The sequence below is a fragment of the Dipteris shenzhenensis genome, chromosome 13, assembly GCF_047967505.1.
Source record: "Dipteris shenzhenensis isolate YYH24624 ecotype China chromosome 13, Dip_SZ_1.0, whole genome shotgun sequence".
Taxonomy (NCBI): Eukaryota; Viridiplantae; Streptophyta; class Polypodiopsida; order Gleicheniales; family Dipteridaceae; genus Dipteris; species Dipteris shenzhenensis.
This window is the reverse complement of record NC_141608.1, coordinates 4,487,042-4,514,054: the sequence shown is the minus strand read 5'-3', so window position 1 is coordinate 4,514,054 and position 27,013 is coordinate 4,487,042. Positions and strand designations below refer to the sequence as shown.

The following is a 27,013-nucleotide window of genomic DNA, read 5'->3' as shown; positions in this document are numbered from 1 at the left end:
GCATCGAGCAGGGCACCCTTATCCGGAGACTCAGACACGACATCACACAGCTTCGAGAGGAGCTCGGGACCCTCAGAGCAGCGCCTTAAGGGACCCCAGTCACAGAGATGGAGGCACAGATAGCCACGATACAGTCGGCTATAGCAGAGACGACTAGATGGGTGGATGTGGCAAAACGGGAGCCCGCAAAGGCAACCGTTTCAGCCGCCATACAGGAACAGCAGCAGAGGGCTTCGAAGGCCCTCAACATCCGGATATGAGGGATCACGCGAGACAGCACCAGCACCACTACGATGCCCATGGAGGAGGCAATTACCTTTGTGACTACCACCATGGGGGTCCCCGACCATGGCATAGAGGGAGCATGGCGTGTTGGGAGAGATCCCAACCAAGAACAGCCCCTAGTCATTCGCTTCAGAGATTCACATGCTCGTCTAGCGACACTCCGACGCCGAGCCTCTCTACGAGAGCCTCCCTGTCCATGGACGAGGACTTGACACCAGTACAGATTGAGGACCCACGAGTGGTTTTACTTGCTTCCCACACGGGGGGGCACTAGTGTAGTAGATTACATCATGGGATCCCCTACCTTCACTTCATGTATCACCGACTTCACCGTAGCACCACTCCCTCCAGGAGCTGATCACACATATCTATTCTTCACTAATGCCACCCCATGCTTAGCCACACCACACACACCACATAGGAAGCACGACACCTACCACGACATACACTTTGATTACAGCCTCTCACCGACCTACTCTGGATGCCTAAACAGACTCCCAACCTACATCGATCACATACAACTCATAGAGGACCGTGCTGCCCTGATTAGTCGCACACTCCACGAGGTTGCCCTCAAAATCTTTCCCCACACCACACGGTCCACTAGACCACCACCACTTGGTTCTGTACCCTGCAACAATTGGTACGCTGCGGAGTGCAAGGCTTATCGCCGCCAGCTCCGACTTGAAACCAGATGTCACCTCCCCAACACACCAGACACGGTACGCAAGTACCGATGTCTCGTACGTCGAAAGAAGCAGGCTTTTCTTTGTCAAAATGAGGAGGAGCTGCTGCACATCTTGTACAGCAACAACTCTAAGGATTTTTGGCAGAGATTCCTTGAGTGTAGGTCCCCATCACCCCTCACCGACATGAGAGTCTGGCACACGTATGCACACCATCTATATGATGTCCCACACCAACCCACTCCAGACCTCATACACACACCTCGTCCCACCACGTGCACATTGTTCACCAGAGGGGGAGTCAAGGACGCGACATTGAAACTGCACAATGGCCAAGCTAAGGATCACGAGGGGCTATGCACTGAGTTTATCGCATATGGGATTGACACGTTAGCCCCAATCCTAGCAAAGCTATTCAATGACGATGTTTGCCTTGGCTTCCCCTGCACTTGGACACTCAACACCATGACCCCCATCCACAAGGTAGGGGATCCCATGGACTCGAGTAACTACAAGACTATCATGATTGGACATGTGAGGTCCAAGATCTATGCAGCTGCATCGGTCAGCCTTGTTCGCAGAGATGAGAGGGCTCAGAGCACAGGGTCAGGCCGGTTTCAGACGAGACCAATGAACTATGGATCACATACTCACATTGAGGAGTGTCATTGAGGAGGCCAGATCACAGAAGGAGAGAATATACTGTTGCTTTGTGGATTTCCGCAAAGCTTTTGACACAGTACCTCGAGCTCGTCTTATCACACGCCTACAGACACTGGGACTTGATCAGGAGATCATTTGGGCAGTCATGGCACTGTATGAGAGAGTCTCAAGCCGAGTTCGTACGGACAGATGAGATCTTGAGTACCATAGCGGTCAAATAGGGTTGTCCCTTATCACCGACCCTGTTTGGCCTCTACATCGATGAGCTTGAGACTTTCATGGGGACGTTCGGAGAGACCGGTTGCTCACTTGCCGGGATCATCATTTGGATTCTTCTTTATGCAGATGACGTGGCACTCTTGTCGTCCACACCCGAGGGGCTCCAGCGACACCTGGATGCACTGCAGGCTTTTTGTTTATCCCATGATTTGGAGGTCAACCTTGGCAAGACCAACGTCATGATCTTTAACACCTCTCGAGCAAACATGCAACGGAAGCAGTTTACTTTTACTTTGGGTGGGTCACCAGTTGAGATCGTATCCTCATACACTTAGTTGGGGGTCATCTTCTCCGGCCCGATCTTCACAATGAGACCAGCGATGCAGGCCGGACTGAGCAAGGGATACGCCTCACTGGCTTAGCTAGAGAGACAGTGCTTTCACTCTCACTTCCAGGACCCTCGGACCAAGGCTCTTCTCTTTGACTCATTGGTCCGACCAGCCGGTATGTATGGCAGCCCTTGTTGGGGGCCTGACATGTCCGAGATAGAGTGGACACAGGTGGAGTGCTTGTTAGAATTATTGCTATAATTTAGGAGTGACCAATGTAATGTAATAAGTAGGTTAGGGGCACTTTTCCCTCACTTAGAGGTTTTTCCCCCTAACCACAATTAGTTCACTAACTATGGTTAGTGAAATGATAAGGTTTTGTCACTTAGACAAAACCCATTACTCTATTCAATTGTATTACACTCATCTATTTGCAACTAAGCTTTCAGCTCTTACGCTCCTGCTCTTGTTCTCTCATTTGCTCTCTGTCTCCCATTCTCACATTTGGTATCAGAGCGGGTTCTTCCTGCTCTTGCTCCTGCTGCACATTCGCCTCCAGCTCCAGCCCAACAGCTCCCTACTCCAATCGCTCGTCGTCCATACAGATCGTCCGTACAATCTGTACGGACTGATTCCGTACAGTCCCGCAGGTACAGTGCCTTCCGTACTGTCCCGTACAGCTCACATGTGCGCCGTTACAGCTCCCAGCTCGTCAACAGCGCCGTACAGATTCCAGACTGTACATACAAACCACCGTACAGCTCCGTACACAAGCGCCGTATAGCATGCATCCCTGTACGTACCTGCGCCGTACTATTTGTTCCGTTGGTGGTATCTTCGCCGTACAATTCCGTACCCGTACCAGCTTGTCGAAAGCCCCGTACAGATCTGTACTATCAGCCTGCATCAGCCGTACACTTCGTCATTGTCGCCAGCCGTACATCGTCGACCATACCGCACGTGTGGCGCCGTACACTTGCAGTTAGCTTCAAGCATCTTCCGTACACTTCCGTACAAATTGCCGTACAGTTTGAAGGTGGGCTTGGAAATTCGCATTTATGCAGGAATTTTGAGCAGGGTTCTACTTGCAAGGTTCATTTGCAGGCGCATTCTTTGCATATAGCCATTGTTTGGCTCAGTTTTGTGGGAGCACAGTTGGATTTTTTGGGCAAACATTGCAGTAAATCTGCAAGTGTAGAAGAAATTTGGGGCTTTTGTAAAAATTTTGGCACACATTGCAAGCAAATTGCAAAGATTGGCCAAGAAATTGGGGCTTTTGCAGGAGATTAACTATTTGGGTGAAATTTGGCTCAATTTCAACTCCAAATTTGGGGCTTTTGTTCAGAAATTGCAGATTTGGGGCTTTTAGTAAATTTGCCCCTTTCTGGTTGCAATTTCAAGCCACAAATTAGGGCTTTTGTGTTGGGAGAGCAATTTGACAGATTTCAGTTCACACTGCCTTTTTTTTTAGTGCTTTGAAGCGCTTTTAGCAGGTTTTGGGAGAGATTGGATGCTCTGGCAGAATTCTGACAGAGACATTACAGAGATTTGAGTTGCATTTTTAGCCAGTGTTTGGCTGTGTTTTTGGGGATTTGTGCACTCCATTCCCAGCAAGGGAATTCAGATTTGCATTTGCTGTATTTTCTTTCTCAGACATGGCCAGCAAAATCAGAATGATTTCGGTTTCAGTGGTCTCTCACAAGAGGACAAGCTAGATGGTACCAACTACTCCCTCTGGAGTTTTATGGTACGCAATATTCTGATTTCTCGTAATTTATGGGACTATGTAAGTGGGGATGAGTTCCGGCCAGCAAATGTGGCACCTAATACCCCTCCCCAACAAGGAGGCAGAGGTCGTGCACAGGGTACAGCTGCAGCACAAGTTATGGGTGCAGTTATACCTACCACTCCAGAGCAGAAGAGATGGGATTCACGTGATGCTTTAGCTTTGTCGTGTATTTCTCTTTCAGTGAAAAGATTCATCATTCCGCATATTCGGTCGTGTAAGACCTCAAAGGCAGCATGGGATATTTTGGAGAGCATGTATGCAGCTCAGAATGATGCCAGGGTGACTTTTTTGAAAAGAGAATTGTCTCATACACATATGGAAGAAGGTGACTCCATGTCAGTGCACCTCACAAAGCTACAAGATTTACGAGAGTAGTTGCTGAATATTGATGAGATCATTCCTGATTCAGAGATGATTACCACTACTCTGAATTCTCTTCCTGAGTCTTATCTCAGCTTTCATACCTCGCTGAATTTGTCGTTGAGCGGGGGTGCAAATCCTCTCACTGTTCAGGAGTTGATAGGACTTCTGCTGCAAGAAGAGCAGACCAGGAAAAACATGGCTTCACGAGCAGGTGAACATGCCATGCTCTCAAAATTCAAGCGCAAAGACTTCAGCAAATCAACCTTCCAGTGGTTCAGGACAGCCTTCTCAAAAGGCTAAAGATGATGCAGGTAAACCCAAGAAGAAGGGAATATGTCATTACTGCAAAAAGCCAGGCCACTACATTGGAGAATGCAAGAAAAGGCTTCCAAAAGAAAAGAAAAACAGCTCCGGTATGTCTGTCTCATATTCAGCTCCCCATGCATCTGACAATGAGCAAGCTACAGCCAACTTTGTGGAGCACGACTTTGCCTTCTTGTCTTGTATTTCAGACTCTCAGTTGGCTGTTCGGGATGCATTAGCTTTCAGTGTCAATGATGACTTTTATGCTTTTCTGACATGCAGTTATGATTCTTCCAAGGATGCATCAGCTTTCAGTGTCAATGAGACCCATAATACATGGTATTTTGACAGCGGTGCCTCAAAGCATATCACTTCCAGGAAGTGTCTCTTCACATCTCTACATCAACCACCTGTTGGTAAAAAGGTCACATGTGCCAACAACTCCTATTCTTTTTTTTTTTCCAAAAAAGAGACTTCTATTAAGTAAGAAAGAAACCCGCTAGAGCAAGCTCTGTGCGGAAATACACCATGCTAAGCATGTAATAAAAACACCTTAGAGGAATGAGGTAGAAAGAAACCAAGTCTGAGGCTGAAAATGCCATCTCAACCCTGTTGAAGTCTCAGCAAAGAAGGGAGAGTCTCTCCAATCTCTGAGAAAAGTAACTCTCCTGGAGGAGGCTGCTCGAGATGATCCTTGCATGGTCGCCCAAATGGCCATCAGAGTGTGTATCGTATCTGTCCAAGTACTGGCCAAGATCTGAGAAGGGTGAACCTGAGAATCCTCCAAAGCCTCAGTGCACCTGGCTCTCCAAATGTGCCATGCTGCAATGCTAGCTAGGATCTCCCATGGAGAGTCAACTGAGGAGTAAGCAGCCCTGAAAAGAGTGGCCAGAACATCCTCTAGAGAGAACGACTCCACAAGGTGTCGTCAGATGTGAAGAGCCCAAGAGGAGTCAAGTCTCTGAAAAAACACCTGGGGCCCTGAAAGAGTAAGCCAAGCCACTTATCCCCAGGTCATATAGAAAGTGCTGAAAAGTCTTGCAATCCCCTTCCATATGATTCTCGCCTGTCTGCAATCCCATAGGCAGTGCTGTATTGTCTCCAAAGCACAAAGGCAGCGAGGGCAAGAAGGGTCAGCTCCGAACTTGGATCTCCAATGGTTCACTGCTATCCCACCATGAATAAAAAGCCAAAAGAAGAGAGTGATTTTTCTATTCCGGTGGGATTTCCAGAGCCTCTGCCAAAAAATTCTCTACAAGTCAAAAGAAATCTGAAAGTTCTCCCAATGAGGAGCTCTGGTAGGCTTCCAACCCGTAGAGCTGAGCTGGAATTTCCTGGCATTACTGACCGTGTAACGAAAGAAGAGGATGCCCTTCTCTCGGTGCCCTTCATCTATCCATTCCCATTCCCCAGGGTCCCACTGCAAAAACTTAATTGGGACACCTCCATAGAGCCACAGCCTCCATGAGCCAAGGGCGAGGAGAAGCGGGTCAGTATCCAAGTACCACTGTGAAAGAGAGCCATGCTCCATGAAGCCCACTATCCTGACTGGCTGAAACAGTACCTCCAACAAGATATCGTCTGTGGATCTGGACAGCCTGCCCCCTGAGGAAACATCAAATACTAAGGCATCCTCATGTGGGTCAAGAAAAGCAATCACCTGTAAAGGAACTCCCAATCTGGAAAATGCCCCCATCCGGGTGGAGCAAGTAATAGGCATGTCATTTGTGTCCACCCAATCCAAGGGCAAGGCTGCATCAATCTATTGGACTCTCCCTGCACTCCCTCTGAGATTAAGAACCATCTCGGCCTGTTGGCCTGCAGGAAGCTTCCTGAAGGTTTTCCATGCTCCCACTGTAGATGCAGGGCCCCTCTCCCATCTTGGCCACCGCTCCTATTCAGTCCGTGGTACAGGAAAAGTTGAACTTAAAGCCATTGATGGCTCAACATTCAGAATTTCTGATGTCTTGTATGTGCCTGGTATCAAAAAAATCTACTTTCAGTATCCACTCTTAACAGAGCTGGATTTCAGGTCATTTTTGAAGATGACAAGTGTGCAGTCCATGATAGAGAGCATGACTATGCCTTGAGATTGTCTGGCACTCTGTTGCGCGGGCTTTTTCAGCTTGACATGTATGAGAAAAGACAAGCACATGCTCTTGCAGTTTCCACTCCTACTGCGGCTATGCAGAATGCGGAGTTATGGCACGCGAGATATGGACACATGCTTTATAACAGCTTGATGACGCTTCAAAAACATGCCATGGTTGATGCATTGCCACCTCTTGAAACACCTCCTCCACATGCCTGTGAAGAGTGCATTCTTGGTAAAATGCACAGATCTCCTTTTAAGAAGGATGGATCAGTCAAAGCTGTTCGAAATATAAATGACTACTCCAACTACACTTGGGTTTATGGGCTGAAATGCAAATCAGAGGTGTTTATGGTCATCAAACACTTTGCAGCCATGGTTGAAAATGAATCCGGACTCAAGATACAGACATTATGCACAGAGAGAGGAGGGGAGTACTTGTCTGCAGATTTTGATGCTTTTTTGAAAGACAAGGGCATTGTACATCAGCTTACAGTGAGGCTAACTCCTCAGCAAAATGGGAAAGCTGAGAGAAAAAATCGTACTCTTATGGAGATGGATAGATGTATGCTCAAAAGCAAAAAATTGCCTCACAAATTTTGGCTTGAAGGTCTCATGTGTGCCAATTATGTTTTGAATCGGGCACCCACAAAAGCTTTGAAGACCAAGACTCCCTATGAAGTGTGGCAAGGGAGAAAGCCTTCAGTGGATCATTTCCGTGTCTTTGGATGCCTTGCTTACACTCATGTGCCTGTTCACTTTCAGCATAAGTTGTCTGATAAGGCAATCAAATGCATTTTTGTTGGGTACAGTGCAGAGAGCAAGGGCTACCGTCTCTACAATCCTGTCACACGCAAGATCATTGTCAGTAGAGATGTAATATTTTCACAGAATTCAGCTCACACTCAAGCTGAATTTGATCTGCCTTCTTCTTCCGGTGATGTCTTTGAGGGGTTACTACCCATCACGTTGGGTTCCCCTGCTGATATATCTGATGAAAATCAGAATTTTCAGATACCTCCACATGCTCCGATTCAGCCACAGGATGTCATACCACCTCCACAAGCAGTGGAAGAGGTTGTTCAGCAAGAAATTGCAGATATACATGCAGCAAAAACAGTCCCAAATTGGCTGTTACAGACTCTCAGGGAGAGTAAATTGATGCCACATTACCTGGCAGAACTCAGAGTGCAGTAAGGCATGGGGGAGGTGCTCTTTCAGTTGAATCAGCTTATGCAGGTACTCTTCTTGATGAGGAGGAACCTGAGACATTTGAAGAGGCACAGGATAATGTGCATTGGATGAATGCCATGCACGATGAGTTGCAGTCCATTCAAAAAAATCAGACATGGGAAGTTGTCGATTTGCCACCAGGTAAACATGCCATAGGTACATGGTGGGTTTTCAAAGTTAAAAGAAAGCCCGATGGCACCATTGACAGGTACAAGGCAAGGCTGGTCGCAAAAGGATATGCTCAGAAAAAGGACATAGACTATGAGGAGACTTTTGCTCCTACATCTAGAATAACAACCATCCGGTCAGTTATTGCAATGGCTGCAAATTTTCAGTGGAATGTTCATCAGTTGGACATAAAAACAGCCTTCCTTGATGGAGACTTGTTGGAAGAGGTTTATGTCAAACAACCTCCAGGCTTTGAAATTTCAGGAAATGCACTTCAGATATGCAAGCTGAATAAAGCTTTGTATGGGCTGAAACAAGCCCCACGTGCATGGTATGCAAAGATTCATGCCTTTCTGACTAGCAAGGGGCTGCACAACAGTCCAACTGAAAGCACCCTCTACATCAAGAAGGAAGGGGGGGGATATTTTAGTCATCATTCTTTATGTAGATGACTTACTGCTCACAAGGTCAAATGAAGATAATATTGCAGATTTTAAAGCTAAATTGCAGACCACTTTTGACATGTCAGATTTGGGGCTGCTACACTTTTATTTGGGGATCCAGTTCACTCAAGAGCAAAGTGGCATCGGTATGTCTCAATCCAAGTATGTGCAGGTTTTCTTTCAGTCTCATAGACCCATCGGTCTTCCGAAGACTCTAATAAAATTTCTTTCTTTCTTTCCTTCTTTCTCCGATTATGACACCTACTTTGGAGGGGTCATACGTTGTTCCGCACTACTCAACCTTTCTCTCCCCTCTGCCTCTCAGTCAACCCAAGCTCCCTCACCTTGCTGGGATCGCCTCATTATCCCCATACCGCACCCATCTTACCCAGTCATCATTATTCAGGGGCTCAGACAGGAGATCTCACAACTCCGACAGGAGGTCACTACTATACATATAGTAAGGGAGCACCCCAGTTATAGAGGCATAGATTCCGAGCATGCAATCTGCCATCGAGAAGACGTCCAGATGGGTCGACATAGCCAAACGGTAACCTGCAAGGCTAACCGTTTCGGCTACCCTCCTAGAGCAGCAGCAGAGAACCAGCAAGGCTCTCAACATTAAAGTATGTGGGATTCCGACAGGTCACGACATCAGAGTATGCATTTTCAGGGAACTTCTGGAATCCTATACAGGTCACGACATAGTCTTTTACACAAACACACATCAGAGTCCAAAGCGCCCACTACCAGTAGTCAGCCGGTATACATGGTAGTCTGCCTACACAGATGAGACAAGGGATACAGGAGGGGTTCGAGAATCAGGAAAAGTCGCAATCCTTTACAGATCCACACTTTTGGGGGCCATCTCAGTGGAGCAGAGAGACCCACACTCTAGGTTTCTCTGGATCCGAATTCGACACATGGATAGCTGGGATTTGTTTATTGCAGTTTGGTACCTTTCCCCCAAGACCTCCTATTTTGCCAGAGATATTCGAGGGGAGGATGGGACATCCGCATTTGCTGCTCTTTATCAGTCCATTGTTGACTTCTCTAGCTGTGGGGAAGTCCTCCTAGTTGGGGACTTCAACGCAATAACAGGCGCTCGTCACACACCACTCCTCGACTTTAGGAATGATTCCACTCTATTGCCAGACATTGACCTTGAGGAGGCAGGTATGCTACAAGTTTCGGCTAACAGACGAGGACCGCTCACATCCTATTAGCAGGCCCTATTAGACCTCGGCAGGATGCATGATCTTAGTATCTATAATGGTCTGGACAGATGGCCCGCATTAGGTGGCTTCACTTACTTTCCACATGGGAGAGGCTTCCGTGTTGTGGACTACATCATGGGATCCCCTGCCTTCACATCTCGCATCACTAACTTTACCGTAGCACCTCTCCCTCCAGGGGCTGATCATACTTATCTTTTCTTTAGCATTTCTACCCCCCCCCCCCCCCCCCCAAATGAGTTCTTACTCCACCTACTATGATATATGCTTGCACGCGATCACTCACCTACTTACTCTGGCCGTTTGTACATACATTGACTTTATACCCTTATTAGAGGTCTGTGCTGCCCTAGTCACTCGCTCACTACACGAGGTTGCTCTTCATGCCTTCCCCCACACCACCCGCTCACACCCTCCTGGGACCATACCCTATAATAGCTGGTACGATGATGAGTGTAAGGCTTTGCGCCGTCAGCTCAGATTTGAGACAAAAAACAATCTTCCGAGTGAACCAAAGACGCTACGCGAGTACCATCGTCTGGTACGCACAAAGAAACTTGACTTCGTGCGTCGGTACGAGGAGCTACTGAACATTCTGTTCACTACCGACTCTAAGGACTTCTCGCGGAGATATCTAGAGGGATGGTCCCCCCCCACCAATCACAAGGTAGGCGACAAAGGACACCCTTGTTTGACCCCGATGGTGCTCATGATCTCGTCTATCCATCCGGTGCCCGAACTCTGCCTGAAACTCTCTCGTAAAGTGCCACGACAGCCCAAATGATCTCCTGGTCATAACCCAAGTCTAGTAGGCGCCGTATGAGGCAGGCTCTCAGAACCGTGTCAAATCTGTCATTGGCTAGACTAGAGAGACAGTGCTTCCGCTCTCACTTTCAGGATCCACGGACCAAAGGGTTGCTTTTTGACTCCTTGGTCTGCCCGACAGGGATGTATGGCAGTCCATGTTGGGAGCTAGACTTGTCCGATAAAGAGTGGGCCAGGGTGGAGTGGTTACAGGTTCTCATGTTATCACGGATGATCCGTGGTAAGCCATCCGTCCCTCACAAGATCATTTGGGCGGAGTTTGGGTCACCCCCATTACAGCTAGATGCTGCATTTCAGGTCATCACATATCTGTACCGAGTTAGGGAGTATGGGGATTCCACATCCGGGCATAGCAAGATACCATGGCTAGCATTGTCCTCTTCTATGGCACTTGCAGCAAGGGGAGATTAGAGGTGTTGGTATGCACATACAGAGAGATGGTTTCCAGGACTAGGGCTCCACATGGACAGACTACCTCCTTTCCAGTACAGCATGGATGCTCCTTTCTCTCCCCTCCTATTACACGAGATCAACCAGGTTATCCATGAGGATCTACTACAGCTACACACATTCCGGACTTGGTTGGGCCCAAGTGATCTCCCAGTGAAGCTGGGCTTCTAAGGATCACTTCTTACATATCACAGCAGAGGGTTTCATTGATCCGCCATGATACACGCAGATTCACCTACCCCACTCGCTGAGGATCTCCCTTGGGCGAGCCTCTTCACATAGACTTTGTATCGAGAGCGGCAGAGCAGAGCGATTACCCAGGGAGAGGCGCATAAGCACACTGTGTGACATGTAGGAGGTTGAAACAGCGGGGCATTTCATCTTCAGATGTCCTGTTTACTATGAGATCCGAGGGCGTTTCTACTGCCTCTTTAGAGATAGTTCTGGAATGTTGGCTCGTGTCCTCTCCTACCCAGACCAGCGATGTTTGGCTGGTTTCATTCATGAGATGCTCAGACACCGAGATAAGATACTCGGAGCATGGAGACAGGAGCTGACTTCTTCCTTCACTGATATCTCTCAGAGCTCTACCAGGGAGTTCTTTCAGCCAGATCACATAGACCCCCATGAGGCGAGACCTCGACATGACCGCAACTCGGAGCCTGTGACCTGATAGCTCAAACAGAGGGTTGACTCACAGATCACACTTGAGGACATCCCCTCCTTGTTTAGGGTCGGAGCCCGACCGACGGGGGTCATAGTGGCCTTGGTTAGACGTAGAGCTATGACCAGGAGACGTACCAGGACTGCACCCTTGAGGGGGCGACAACGCTCTATTGCTGACCTCATGCCTTCGCTTCCAAAGCCTCATCCATCCTAATATTCAGTTGCTAACGATGATGATGATGATGGTTATGATGGTGATTCCAACGATGATGCTGAGATTGATATATATATATATATATATAGTCCAGATATGACTATGCTGTACTTAGGACTTAGTACTCCCATTTTGCATTTTATTGCATTATGCATTGGTGTGGACGCTCGTTTAGTAGCTCCACTACCACAGCTCATTGTATTCAGGTTTTTTCGCAGTCTCATAGACCCATCGGTCTTCCGAAGACTTTAATAAACTTTCTTTCTTTTCTTTCTCTCTCTCCCTCTCTCTCTCTCTTTCTCTCTCTCTCTCTCTCTCACACACACACACACAGACACGCACACATTGCCAGCTTTATTGCTCCCCACAGATGACCTACAATTACAACTTGGATAGAATGTCAAATACACTTGCAAAACCCGGAACGGACTTTAAAGCTAAGAAAAGCACCTGCTCTAGCTGAATGCGTTGACGCATAATAAATCCTTCGTACTTCAGATCGATTTCAACACACTCCTTTTCGTGAAAAGTCAGGTTTGGATTTCCATGTCCATATTTCTCCAAGAGGTCATAATGCACATGAGGACGTTTTAACAATATATCCAAAGAGATCGACTCTTTCACACCTTGACCAGATACTGATTCAATCTCTGGTGCTATTGCATCCATTCCTAGAGACCAAACTCAACTTGTTAAAGTGAATGCTTCAATGGACGTATCAAAACAGAAAATTACTCAATACCAACATAATATCGATTTCAAATTAAAACTTTACTTGTAAAGAAAGACAATGGGATATTCAGCCTCATCCACATAGTCCAAGGACCAAAGTGAATACCAGATACTCGAGCTTTACGCAATCGAATCTTCTCTTCTTGGATATGAGATTGCTTTCTCTCATATTGCTGCCATCTTCTATCATCGATCAACCCAATCTCACGTGCTAAAGGTGTAAGGCGACTATCAGCATTGTCTGCCCGGAGAAGTAATCGATGCTCTGAGCGGCTGGTTAGGAGGAAAAGAACACTATAAGAAATGCATAGCATAACTAGTACTATGGGCAAAAATATAAACATGAGGGGTAAAAATATGGTAGCTAAATGTTCTTAATTTGTTGCAACAAAAACAATCTAGAATACAAGTGGCCATCTACGTGAGCAATGCGTGTTCAATTCACAAAAATAGCATCCATCATCAATAACTAAGACGGCCCAAATACAAGGGGAAGCAAGATTTGCTTGTGCAGCTTAATACCAACTGTTGGTGATACACGCGTCCTGATTAAACAATACGAGAATGGTTGGGATTTGTAGAATACAAAGCTCTCATTTCCCTTCATTTCTACCCTTGTAGCATACACACAAGGACAATTTGCTTCCACTTCCAGTCCCGATTCAACTTCAACTCTTACATGTAGTTGATTTGCCTAAACAATACAAAAGCAGATATTGAATGTTTAGAGGATAATAGGAATGAAGGGAATAGTTACAAGCCCTGGAGTAACATATTGGACTGCTCCCAATCAGATCCAGATTCCAGAATCAGCCTATCAAACATGAGGATTTGCAAGAGGTTGTCCTACTGGAGAGAGCTGCTTCACAAGAAGCTAGAACAGATGAGCAAGAAATAATCCATTGTGGTAGCATCATCTTGTGAAGCTAACTACAAGGCAATCTTCACAACTATGAGCTTTTTTTTTCAAAAAGATTACTTCACTAAGTATGAATGAAAACAGCAAGGCCATGCATGGTCAAAAAAGACCAGCTCAAAAAGAGCTAACAAAAATCCAAGGTGGAGGCTGAAAATGCCACCTCAACCCTGAAGGAGATTCAGAGAAGAAAGGAGATCCTCTCTAAACTCTGAAAAAAGTATCTCTAGCTGCTCAGGAGGATCCCTGCATGCTCGCCCAAATGGTCATCCGTGTGTGTATAGTATCAGTCCATATAGTGGCCATAGAGTGGGAAGGGTGAAGCAGGGAACCCTCCATCGCCTCTGTATATCTGGCCCTCCAAATATGCCAAGAGCAATGGTAGCGAGAATCTCCCATGATGTGTCTAACGAGGCATGAGCAGCTCTGAAAGAGTGAAGGGAACATCCTGAAGAGCACATGACTCCACAGAGTGTCGTCGTATAATGAAGGCTGAGTCTAAGTCATGTCCCTCCAAAAACACCTGAGGGCCACTAAGAGAGAACCATGCCACTCATCCCCAAGTCATGAAGAAGGGTGCTCTATGAAATATGCTAAATATCCTAGCAACAACCTTCTAGATCGTCCTCGCATGTCTGCACTCCCAGAGGCAATGCTGAACTGGCTCAATTGCTGCGTGGCATCACGGACAAGTAGGGTCAGCCACGTACCTGGATCTCCACACCTTTACCACAATCCCTACATGAATAAAAAGCCAAAAGAAGAGAGTGATCTTTCTATTCCTGAGGGATTTCTAGAGCCTCCTCCAAAAGTTTTTCTACACCTCTGCAAAAATCTGAAAACTATCCCAATGAGGAGCTCTGGAGGGCCTCCAACCTCTACTGCTAAGCTGAAACCTCTTGACATTTCTAACTGTATAACGAAAGAAGGGGATGTTCTTCACAACTATGATTGAATTTGTATGGCTCACACTATTGATGGCAAATCTTCATGGTGATTTGCCATCTACTCCCATATTCACTGATAGTTAGCACACTATTGTGGTGGCACAGACTCCTATGTTTCATGCACATACAAAACACATTGAGATAGATTATCATTATGTCAGAGAGAGATTGCATGCAAGAGATAACAGTTAAATTTACTGTCCTACACATCACAATGTTGATCTTTTCACCAAGGCTCTATCCAGAGAAAAGTTTCAAGCTTTCAGCAAATGCTTTGGCTTACTTTAATTTGGTGATTAAGATCACTCCTTATCACTGCAAGGGAGCGTTCGAAATATTGAACTATTTAAGGAAGTGGACAATGCAGGGGCACTTTTTCCTTCTAAGGTTTTTCACCCTAATCACAGTTAGTGGTTGAGTTTAGGTTTGTGTGAGTTTTAACCCTAGTTCGGGTTAACCTAGGGTTTGAGGGTTTTGTTGTGTTGATAGCCCAACACCTTGTATCCTCACTCTTGCAACTTCATTCCTATAAAGCTCCACATTTTTTCTCTTTCCATTATCTCTGCTTCTCACAACGAAGGTGAGTCGACCAAGATAGACTTATTTACTACAAGGACAAACTACCGTACCACTATGATTACAGTAACAAACAACAACATCCTAGAAATCAGTAAGTGACCATCCAAGAACACAGTCTAAAGTCGGTAAATACTAGAGTCCATTTCTTAATGTCTACATTGCACATGCATCGCCTTCTTTACACCGTTCTCTCTAACTTGGTGAGTATCCATCCTCTATATAGAAGAACCCATTCCTCTACTTAGATGGGCTTTCGAGCCCAAAATCAAGAAAAACTCCTACACAAACTCAAGAGGTTAAGGTAACCACAACCAATACCATGGTGGTGGAATCAAAACCAATAGGGACAAAACCTGAATGTACTTCATGATTGTTTCCCTTTCATGTGCACTCAGTCAAAAGTCCCGTACGAGAGTAGCCACCAGTGAGGTGGGGTCAAGACCAAAGACCGACCTAAGTATATACCCTAAACCCTTCAAAAACAAAGCTGTATTATGACTCAAGATCCAAATGTCTAACGCACAAATGATTATGAGAGAAAAGGCAGTACTAGTCATAGTAGCACGCTTCTCCACTGCCGGGCCTCCATTCAATGTCATGGAAGAAAGCAGCCCATGTTCAAAGAGGTCAATGTAGATCTGCATAAAGGTAGGTGGATTCATAGAGATGGTAGGCACAATGGGTGGCAAAGGGTGATGGAGAGAGTAGGAAGGATATATATATGTTCTCTGTTCGTAATTGCTGCTCAATTGCTGCTCATCAAAGAAGTATAAGTGTTTTGTTAGAACAGCCTTAGAACCCATCACCAACAAAGGGGGTTTTGAGGCCATCTTTAATGCGAAAGGATCATATGACCATCGTAGCTTCATTCTCCAAAAGCCCACTTGTAAACTAATTGCACTCAAATGTAATAACTTCGCATAAACTTTCACATGATCTAGTCCATCCATAGGAAATTTGTGATCAAACTTGAAAGCTATCATGGTCTCTACCCTTCCGAGACCCTTTCAAAATGTTCTCCACAAAGATCTCTACAAGTGTCATGCTGGAAACGTGAGATTGTGAATGTAGGCATGCAAAGCAAAGCTACTGAGATCAGGCTCAAAACGATCCAAAGATTATTGAGTTGCTCAATCTCCGTCTAAATATGAAATGACCTATGAAAAGCAATAGAAAAAATCAGTTCCCCGACCCCCATCATCAGCCACGTAGGTTTGGAGGAGAATTTAACGGAATATTTATTAACATCTACATAAGGCCAAAATGGCTTGCCCGACCATAAAACTGAAATACGTCATGTTCATACACCCCATGTAGGGGTACTAGAAGTGTCTAGTACACCTCTATGATGAAAAGGACGAAACTCTAGAATAAATACATGAACTCCATCTCAATAATGTAAAGTGTGAGATGTCCAAGCTAGCATTGGGCTCCCTTGTGTATGTATTCCCCCTGTTGTTGACCCTTTAATTCTACATCTTCCAAAGATAATAAATGAGCTTTGGCTCGATATGATTGATATGAAGCCCAAGGCTACAACAGCTTCACATGATAAGTAAAGGATAAATGTCATGAGTTGCATCACTAAGAATGCTCTAACCCTCCGCATGTGTCTCTTGGAGACAGCTGACCTAGAGACAAAAGAATCAGATAATCATGATAAAGCCCTCTTGGAAAGACAAATAAGAAAGAGCATTAAAAGGTATCGTTCCCCTCCCCAAGTAAACTCCAATGGATGTTCAAAACAGGGGAAGTCATTAGTTTACTTATATGGCTCAGTTGTACCACTCACAGCTGTGTACATACTTTTTTCTTCAGGTGCCCTCTCTCCTCCTTTGAAAAGCCTAGATACAAAAGCTCTGAATGAATTGTATATTGAAGAAAGTGCAGATGAGCTTGAGATCATGACCTTGAGACCGATAGTGACAGTTCTATGATTGATGCCTTGAGCCTCATGGCTAGAAGAAATGCCTTGTGAAGCAAGAAGTCAGCTTGCTGAGGGAATGGAGATGTTTGTAGGAACCACCATGGAAGACATTAAGGATGAGTGCAACAAGATATGGGTAGAAAGAAAGAAAGAAAGAAAGTTTATTAAAGTCTTCGGAAGACGAATGGGTCTATGAGACTGAAAATCCTGATACAATGAGCTAATACAAAGAAACCAAAATACCAAAGAAGTGAAATATGATGCTGACAACTGTTTCAATATCAGCATCAACAAACCATGCAATAAAGCATGATTGCTAAGGCATCATCGATGGGTGCAAAATACTCTGCTCTTGTGAGGAGAATAATGCCATTCTCTATATATATTTTCTTGATCCATCCAAAGTACTCGAGACTTTGCATGCAGTAGTAGAAGCAGATTTTGAAGACCACATCAATAAGAAATTGTGCATATGAATACTGCCATACTGGGAGACCAATCCTAAATAAGAAAAGATCATGTCTTTAATCAACAGTTCGCTTGATACAAATTGATTGATTTTTTTCTCCAAATTCTTAAATGCTTCACAAAGAACATATCTGTTGTACTTAAGTTCTGCATTCAGTGCCTGGTATTCACTTTTTTTTTTCTAAAAGACTAATTTCTGCAAGATTGTTGCTCGTGGTCTTCAGTTTCTCATATTACCTGGATCATGAGATTGCTAGACAAGTCGTTCATGATGAGCATCATTAGTATATTTGGCAGATTATATCTGGATTTTGAACATCATTTTGCTCATTTTATGAAGACATGATGACTTAATTTAGATTATGCTTGCCAAAAGTCGTCAACAGTTTTTGAAGCTTCAAAAGTATCCAAGATGAATCTCATATGATAACCGACAATATCATTCGTGGCATAGATGATGGCATGACAATGTTTGGACCAAATCCACACTAATGCATAAATAAACTGCACGTCACTTTAGGGGTGGACTTGAGGTAAGTTTTTTGGGCATGAGGTCAAGGATACAAGAAAGTTACTCAATACATAATCAGAATATGCTTAAATTGGTAATCAAGCCACTTATCTCAGTTCTTCTAAGCAGAGCTATTTAGATTTGCACTGCCCTTTTTCCGTTATGTAACTTGTCTGTCTGTTCAATGGTCTCTTCCTCCTCAATCTGCTTTTTCGCCATGTGCCTATGGGCACAGCTGTCGTATGATCTATTGTGTTGCAAGCTGCATTCTTGTCTTTTGTTCCTGCTGAGCACGGTTGTCCTACGTTAAGTGCAGAGTTTGCTATTCCATGGCTCCTTGATATAAGTACAGCTTGTATAGCTTTGTACCAAACTCCTGCAATAGCTGTTGTGCATATGATTGTGCAGTCTTTGTCCACATCCATGAGCTTTAATGGCTCTTTTAGTATACCACACTGGTCTATTAGAGCTTTCATTTAGCCCTCTCAAGGCCTTGAGCATTTTAACAAACCCTTGGGCTTATGGATCAGTGGTGCTGCAAATCTGTTCAAATGTTATTGTTGCATTGCACTATTACTTCTGTGAAACTGCCTTCTGCTACCGTGCATGTATCTACGCCCTTGACTGGGCTACCTGCCCAAAGTACAAAACTTTAAAGGCTCTGTGATCAAAGTATAGCAGGTCTCTTCAAACTATCCAAAACAACGGAACAAATAAAGGACTAGTAAGGACCACTAGTAATGCTTTTCCCAAGATCTAAATCTCCATGACAAAGTTTCCTATTTCTCACAAGGAGAAGGTTACAACCTCTTTGAGAGTGCATGACTACATTTCTTGTCCTTATATATAACTCATAGATATCTCCTTTATCCAAAAAATAGTTCCATACTTAATGTTCCATCTCTTACTCTCCATTTCACATTTTTCACCTTTATCCTATGACATCTCTTGTCCTTATATAGAACTCATAGATAGCTCCTTTGTCCAATAAGTAGTCCTATACTTTCTGTACCATCTCTTACTCTCCAGTTCATAATTTTCACCTTTATTCTATGACCACTCATTTTACAACCTTGCATATTGTTCACACTCTATCAATACCTCTCTCATCCTTCCTTTTGCCACAGTCCCATCCTCTACTAGAAGCTATTATCGTTCCTTCTCACTACTCTCGTGACAAAACTGCCCCACTACAACAAATTATTCCACTCAGTATTACAAAGCGATCCTCGCTGCAATTTAACTTATCACTCATACATAAAGTTTTGCTTAACTTTTTCTAGCATCTGAACACATCTGTACACCCACAACAAACGTACACATGCACATGCATTAAAAACAATAAACCAAACTTATGCACATACAGAAGTTCAAATATAAACATATAAATAGCATGGAGACAGACTGACCCTGAACAAGGATGATCTTATTAAATAGCTCAAGATTGTAATCACCTTGTCAACATGCGATAGGGCTCTCGCAAATCCTTTGTCACGAGATCATCGATCAAAGTTCCAATATAGCTACTTTCCCTTTCAAGCACAATAAGACTTTTTGTTGATGCAAGCCTTGCTGCATTTATGCCAGCCACAAGGCCCTGCCCACCAAATATAAATTTAGAAGTACTCATTTTTCCAAGTCTATCCAATAAAAGATCCATAACTACAACCACCTATGGTATACATAAAAACCCATCACAAAGATGCAATTTATGAAAGCTCCATCAAATTGTGTCCCCATTAGAAGCACAAAGACATGCCTATCCATTGTACCTAAAGTCGAAAGAATTCAAACCAACATAGATAAGTGATCCCATTGAAAGCACAAAGGCATGTCAATCCATCAAACCTTAAGTCAATAGAACTAAAATCAACAAAAGGGAAAAAAGTTTTCATCATACATACCTATTTCTCTAGTACAAAAAAAAAAAGGAACAAAATTGGAACCTATAGGATTTTGGCAAATCATGCCTATTGCATTATTTTTGGATTTTAAAAAGCAATGCCTATCAAATTATTTTCAGATTCTATATTCCTACGAGTTTGGAGGAGTTCTCCCTTTTTCTCGGAGGGTTCTACAGGATTGAGATGGCACTTTTAGCCCCAATCCTTTCTTTTTGGCTTTTGAGCTTTTCATGCATTGCATGGTTTATTGTTCTCGTGTAACTACGCGGAAACCAGCTAACTCTACTTGTAAGCCCCCCATATGAGGAGAAGGCATTTGAGTAGCTCGGTTATCCGGTAGGTCCTGGTTTGGACACCAGATAGGGGCCATGTGTGGCCTGATGGCTAGACGGCTTCAGATAGAGTTGGCACACTGCCAACTAGGCTACATGCAAGTGCGGGAAGGCATCCCATGATTGACCGCACTGAGGGTAGACGGAGCATTTCTCGGGGCAGCCCACTCTCGAGTTGTGGCGCCCGTTTGGAGCCCCAGATGATCCTGGATGGCTGTGGGCCGAACGGCGATTGTAGAGCAGTTGCTCTAATCTGAGCCACAGTTCTATCGTGTGGTCGGTGGCCTATTTCGGGACCGACCTCCAGTCGGCCGGTTTGGGCGGACTGGGTTGGTCTCCCAATTGAGCCTAACCGACTACGACTGGTGGCTATATAAGAGCAAGCCCGTGAAGCCCATTTCATCACTGGCTGCAGCAACCTTGATTCCTTAGCATCCAACCTCCGTCCTCTACTGTTTCCAGCACACCATTGAAGCTTCTCTCACAGGAGCACTTGGCTGGGAGGCAGTGCCATCTATTGTATCAGTTTTACAGTAATCAAATTTTTGATTCTCCATACTATCTGCTTTTCTCTCTTGCATACGAGATCCTGTTCTCTATTGAGCACAGACGTTGTATTGTTTTCTTACATGTATCCCGTATGGATCTTGCTCTAATGGTTTTCTTTAATACTTAATAGAAGTCTCTTTTTGCAAAAAATTAAAAATTAAAAATTATTTTTTGATGTAACAAGCAAATCTTTTACAATGCTTGATCAACATGAAACCCAAACAATGCATCAAATCCATGAGACGTGAGGCTTGAGAAAGTCGATTTTAAACCTGAATAATGCATCAAATCCATGAGACATTTGATCTTGCTGAAACCTCCATTTTTCCGATTTGCACGTAGCCCTTCACTTATAGTGTGCTTCTGCAAGATCAGAGGTATTCACATGATTCACAGAAGCGGTAACTCTTTGTGTGTCTTCCATATAGGTTGTAAAAGATGAAGGTGTAGCTAGGTACTGCAAACATTGGAGGGTTGATTTTGGATTCCTCCAATGTCAACCATTCATGCATCTTCATCAGCATCCCCTTTTTGAATCTACCTCCTACCATGCTGGGCTATGGCTCTATGCCACTTATTTTGACTAAAGCTCTAGGGTAATTGTAATGCATTGGATGCATAGACCTTTGCCCTAGCATGATACTTGGAATCGCCAATCAAGATCCTCAATGCATGTGGGAGACGGATTCTAGTATAGCAAGGAGAATTGATAAAACCCTCCTCCAAGATCTACAGGCAATGATCTTTGCATCAGTTGAGTTTTACCAAAATCTCAAGAGGTTCTATCCAAGTCTTGTACGTGTGGAGCTATAGGTCCTCTCTGAGAGAAAGCAAGAGAGATAGAGTAAGGACGTCACATCAAAATATGTGGTGCAAGGAGTGGAAATGGGCCTCAAATACATCCCTTTCAGCCCTCTATAGGCCCACATAACCCCTAGCCATATTAATCCTAACCCCCACTTACTTCACCCAATTTTGGCATATATCACATATGTTGAAAATGGAGCGATAGATTCACAATAAAAAAAGTGCGAGCACGCTGTGTTGAGAATTCAGCAACAAACAATGAGATTACATTTTTTTTCTCAAAAAGATTACTTCATTAAGTATGAATGAAAACTGCAAGAGCAAGCTCTAATGCGGGAGTACATCATGCCATGCAAGAGAAAAAACCGTCTCAAAACGAGCTAACAAAAATCCAAGGTGGAGGCTGAAAGTGCCACCTCAACCTTGAAGGAGACTCAAAGAAGAAAGGAGATCCTCTCCAAACTTTGAAAAAAATACCTCTCCTGGCTGTAGTTGCTCTGGAGGATCCCTGCATGCTCACCCAGATGGCCACCAATGTGTGTATAGTATCAATCCATATACTGGCCATAGACTAGAAAGGAAGAACCTGGGAACCCTCTATCGCCTCCGTACATCTCGCCCTCTATATATTCCAAGTTGCAATGCTAACCAGAATCTCCCATGATGTGTCCACCGAGGCATGAGGCTCTGAAACGAGTGAAAGAAACATCCTAGAGAGAACAAGACTCCACAAAGTGTCGTCGCATAATGAAGGCTAAGTCTAGGTCATGTCCCTCGAAAAACAGCTGAGGGATAGTAGGTGATAACTATGCCAATGATCCCCAAGTCATGAAGTAGGGTGCTCTGTGAAATATGCTAATCCTAGCAACACCCTTCGAGTTCGTCCTCGCCTGTCTGCATTCCCAGAGGCAATGCTGAACTGACACAATTGCTGCATGGCATCGAGGACAACTAGGGTCAATCCCGAACATAGATCTCCACAGATTCATTACAATCCCTCCATGAATAGAAAGCCAAAAGAAGAGAGTGATCTTTCTATTCTTGAGGGATTTCCAGAGCCTCCTCCAAAAGTTTTTCTACACCTCTGAAAAAATCTGAAAACTATATCAATGAGGAGCTCTAGAGGGCCTCCAACCTCTACTGCTAAGCTGAAACCTCCTAGCATTTCTGACTGTGTAACGAAAGAAGGGAATGATCTTCTCTCGATGCCCTTCATCAATCCACTCTCACTCCCTTGGGTCCCATGCAAGAACCTAATGGGGGAGCCACCATATAACCAGATACTCCAAGACCCCAATGCTAGGAGAACAAGGTCAGGATCAAGATACCAATGTGAGTCCTTGCCCCACTCCATGTAACATGCAATCCTAACAGGCTGGAAGGCAACCTCCAAAAGAATATCATCTGAAGATCTTAGAAGTCTCCCTCCCGACTGAACATCAAAAACAAGGGTCTCGTCAAGTGCATCTCGCAAGGTAATAACTTGTAAGGGATACCCGTCCCCGTAAAAGCTCCCAAATAAGTGGACTATGAGATAGGCATGTCATTTGTGTCTATCCACTCTACTGGTATGGCTGCATCTATCTGCTGCATCCTGATTGTACTGCCTCTGAGGTGGCCAACTGATAAGAGTTTCTGATCCTCTGGAAGTTTCCTAAAAGCCTTCCAGGCACCTACTGTGGAAGCAGGTCTCCTCTCCCATCTAGACCATTGCATATAATGTGACACTCCTAGAGATCTACCATGCTCATACAATATAGAGTCATTACATGATTGATTGTCTATCTATTTCTTTGCGAGAGGAGGGTGGAACTCTCCGAAGAGTGCCTCTGAAGCTGCTCCAAGCTTTTAGAATGGCAACCATGAGAGGCGAAGAGGGAGATCTAAGATGGGCTGAAGTAAAAATCCATCTCGAGCTGTCCATCCAATCTCCCCCGTTGAGATGGTGTACAAGACTAAATGCTATATAAGAAAAAATTTCCAAGGCTCCTGTCCAGACATCAATCCTCTCACTACAAACTTATAGAGCAAGGCCATACACTGTAAGTTCGGATCAATAACATTGAGACCTCCTTCCCCTATGGGGAGAATGAGGGTCTCCCAAGCCACCCTGGCTACAATGTCTGAGATACCATCTAAACTGCTCCATAGGAAGTTCCTGATAGGTCTCATGAGCTAAGAGATACAACCTCTCGATCTGCACCAACATGAGCAAACGAACCAGGAAGTAACCAATAGTACTTGGTTCACAACCACTACTCTGAATGCAAGGTCAAGTCTGGCAGAACTTCAAAAAATGAGTTTCCTCCTTATGCTCTCCAACACGGGTGTGCTTGAGAGAAACACCTCTCTGGATCCAAGTGAATCCTATGTCAATCCCCCCGTCTGAAGTGTCCTCATCACTAATCCAAAAGCCCTTGGACTTGTTCCAATTAATATGAACCCCTGTTGCCGTGCAAAATAAATCCAAGGCTGTTCTGAACGAGGTGACTGTTTGTGGTGTGGTATCCCAAAGAACAACCGTGTCATCTGCCAACTCACTATCCAAGGGCTCATCCTCCTACCTCAACAGAACCCTCAGCCCTATAATATCAGCTTGAGCTCTGAGATAATAGCTCATAGCTTCGGCCACAAATCAAAAGAGAAAGGGGGCTAAAGGACATCCCTGACGGACCAATCTGATAATCTGAAACCTGACTCCCCTGACTCCGCCGACAAGAACCTGGCTATGGGCTGATTTGTAGAGAGATGACACCCTTCTGATCCATGCATCTGTGAATCCAAAGTGAACGAGGGTATCCTCTAGAAAGCCCCAGTCTCTGTCATAATCTTTCTCAAAGTCCAGGAGTAGCTATGGCCATTATGCATGGCCCAGTCAGACACCTCCCAAAATGAGAAGATGTTATCGAAGTGCTCCTGTCAAGCACAAAGCCCGTCTGTGTATCGTGTATAAGATCTACAAGAAAGAAGGGCTGCAACCGAAGGCTGATTGCTTTTGCTAAAATTTTGTACAAAGTACCCAGCAGAGTGATCAGTCTCCACTGAGACACTAAATTCCTGCAACCCCCTTTTGGGATAAGATGAATGAGGTGCTCCGTAAGTGAGTCTGGCCTCTCACCCGAGTCCACGCCCTGCAGCGCAAAGGTAATGTGGGCCCCAATCTAATCCCAAAATGAAATTAAAAAATAGGTAAGACCATCTCAACCAGGGCAGATAGAGCACTCTTGAACTCTATGTTGGTGAAGGGTGCATCAAGTGAGACTATCATATCTCCAGTCACCAACATAGATATATGATGCCAAATAGCAACTCGAGCATCATCTCTAGCCTCCGGATCTGCTATAAGAAGGGAGGCATAGAAATCTATGGCTACCTGCAAGATGGCATCTGGATTTATCTGTAAAACTCCGTTTGAGTCAACAAGCTGTGAAATGCTCTCCTTACTATGTCAGGGGCCAAGAGTAGAGAAGAATTGTTTGTTGACTCTATCTCTCGTCTGAGTCCAAATGATTCTCTGGCATGAAAGGCACACTCTGCTCTCTAATCTAACGGTAACTGCTGTTGAGCCCTTGTTGCAGCAAGGCGCTCCTGAACCCAAGCATCTATAGGCCTCTTATGCTCTTCCCTTTGAAGAGCAACCAATTGCTGGCGGATACCTATCTCTTGCTTGAGGATCTCACCTCTTCTGATACGAGCAACTGAATGATAAAAGTCACTAATATCTGAGAGGGATGCAGCTATATCTGACTGGGAAAGCTACCCATCGTGCATGTGAGATACCCAAGTCCACAATAGTGGTGATTAGACATAGGATTATAGTTTCCCTCTAGAGCTCAGTGGATCATTCTTTTGATTAATGAGATTACTTTTTTTTTTAAAAACAAAAAAGAGACTTCTATTAAGTAAGAAAGAAACTCGATAGAGCAAGCTCTGAGCGGAAATACAACATCATGAAATCATGAGGATAAATAAAACCCCCTCAAAGTGAGGTGGAAAACAACCAAGGCTGAGGCTGAAAGTGCCACCTCAACCTTGTAGGAGTCTCAGAGAAGAAATGAGAATCCTTCCATTCCCTGAAGAAGAAGCCCTCCTAGCTGAGGCTGCACGGGAGTCTCCCTGTATACTCATCCATACGGCCATCAAAGTATGTACGGTGTCTATCTAGATACTAGCCAAAGTGTGCGAGGGATGAACTTGAGTACCCTCCATAGCCTCTGTGCATCTGGCTCTCTAGATATGCCAAGATGCTATGCTCGCTAAAATCTCCCAAGAAGTATCCAGAGAGGCATGTACATCTGTAAAAGGAAGGTGCGGTACCACATCCAACGAACAGGACTCAATCTGATGACGTCGAACCAAAATGGCCCGAGAGGAGTCAAGTCTCTCATAGAATACCTGAGGCCCTGTAAGAGAAAGCCAAGCCACTGAGCCCCATGTCAGAAAGAATGGGGAGTGGGCAAAGTGACTGAAAATCCTAGCTACCCTCATTAGAATAGTAATAGAGACAAAATCCTAGAGTGGACCCTAACTAGGATCAACACACATGTGGTGAGTAACTCAACCACTAATTATGGTTGGAAAAAAATGCAAAGGGAAAAAGTGTCCCTAACCCTTATTACAATGGCCACTACCTTACCCTGCAGTGACAATGTTTGAATGTACAAGAAATAATGTCAATCACCAAATGGAATAAGTTCAAAGCTTTGCGAAAAGCCTCAAAATTTTCATGAGGTAAAGCTAACGTGAAAAGATCTACCACATTTTGATGTATAGGGCAAAAGACCATGCATTGATGAAATTTGAACTGTTCAAGCAATTTCCCAACGTAATTTGGACTACAACAACCTAATGCCCTTGTCTTCTTCTACAAATTGTATGTCCAAGTAATAGTGTAGCAGCCCCAAATCAGACATCTCAAATGTCTTCTATAATTCAGCATAAAATCTGAAATTTTTGCAGCATTTGCATCATCTACATACAAGGCGATGATGAGCAAATCGCCCCCTTCTTTCTTGATATAAACAGTGCTTTCATTTGGATCGTTCTACATACCCTCGCTTGTCGAAAAGCATCGATCTTTGGGTACCAAGCTCTAGGAGCCTTGGCTTCAAGCCATACAAGGCTTTCTTTAAACTACAACTTTGTCTTCCTTGCCAGGTGCAACCAAACCATGGGTTGAGACACATAAACCTCTTCTAAGGGTCCCCATTCAAAAAAGGTCCAACTGATGGATATGACATCCATAAATGCAGCAATGGCAACCACACACCTAATAGTAGTCATACTCGTAATAGTCCATGACCTTTTTCTCAGCATAGAACTTTGCAACAAGACAGGTTTTGTAGTTATCAATAGATCCATCTGATATGCATTTTAGC

General features: G+C 44.5%; 1 protein-coding gene across 2 annotated transcripts in view; it reads right to left on the bottom strand.

Annotated features, from left to right (window-relative positions):
- The window catches only part of LOC147894937 (glucose-inhibited division family A protein), a 194,404-nt gene that overhangs the window by 36,004 nt on the left and 131,387 nt on the right, over nt 1-27,013 (bottom strand). For both annotated transcript variants that reach the window (XM_087383569.1, XM_087383570.1), the window contains 3 exons: nt 19,498-19,640; nt 12,802-12,968; nt 12,414-12,634 (listed from right to left, as the gene is read on the bottom strand). In XM_087383569.1, coding sequence (XP_087239695.1) covers nt 12,414-12,634; nt 12,802-12,968; nt 19,498-19,640 — 531 coding nt within the window. The remainder of the gene's footprint in view (nt 1-12,413; nt 12,635-12,801; nt 12,969-19,497; nt 19,641-27,013) is intronic.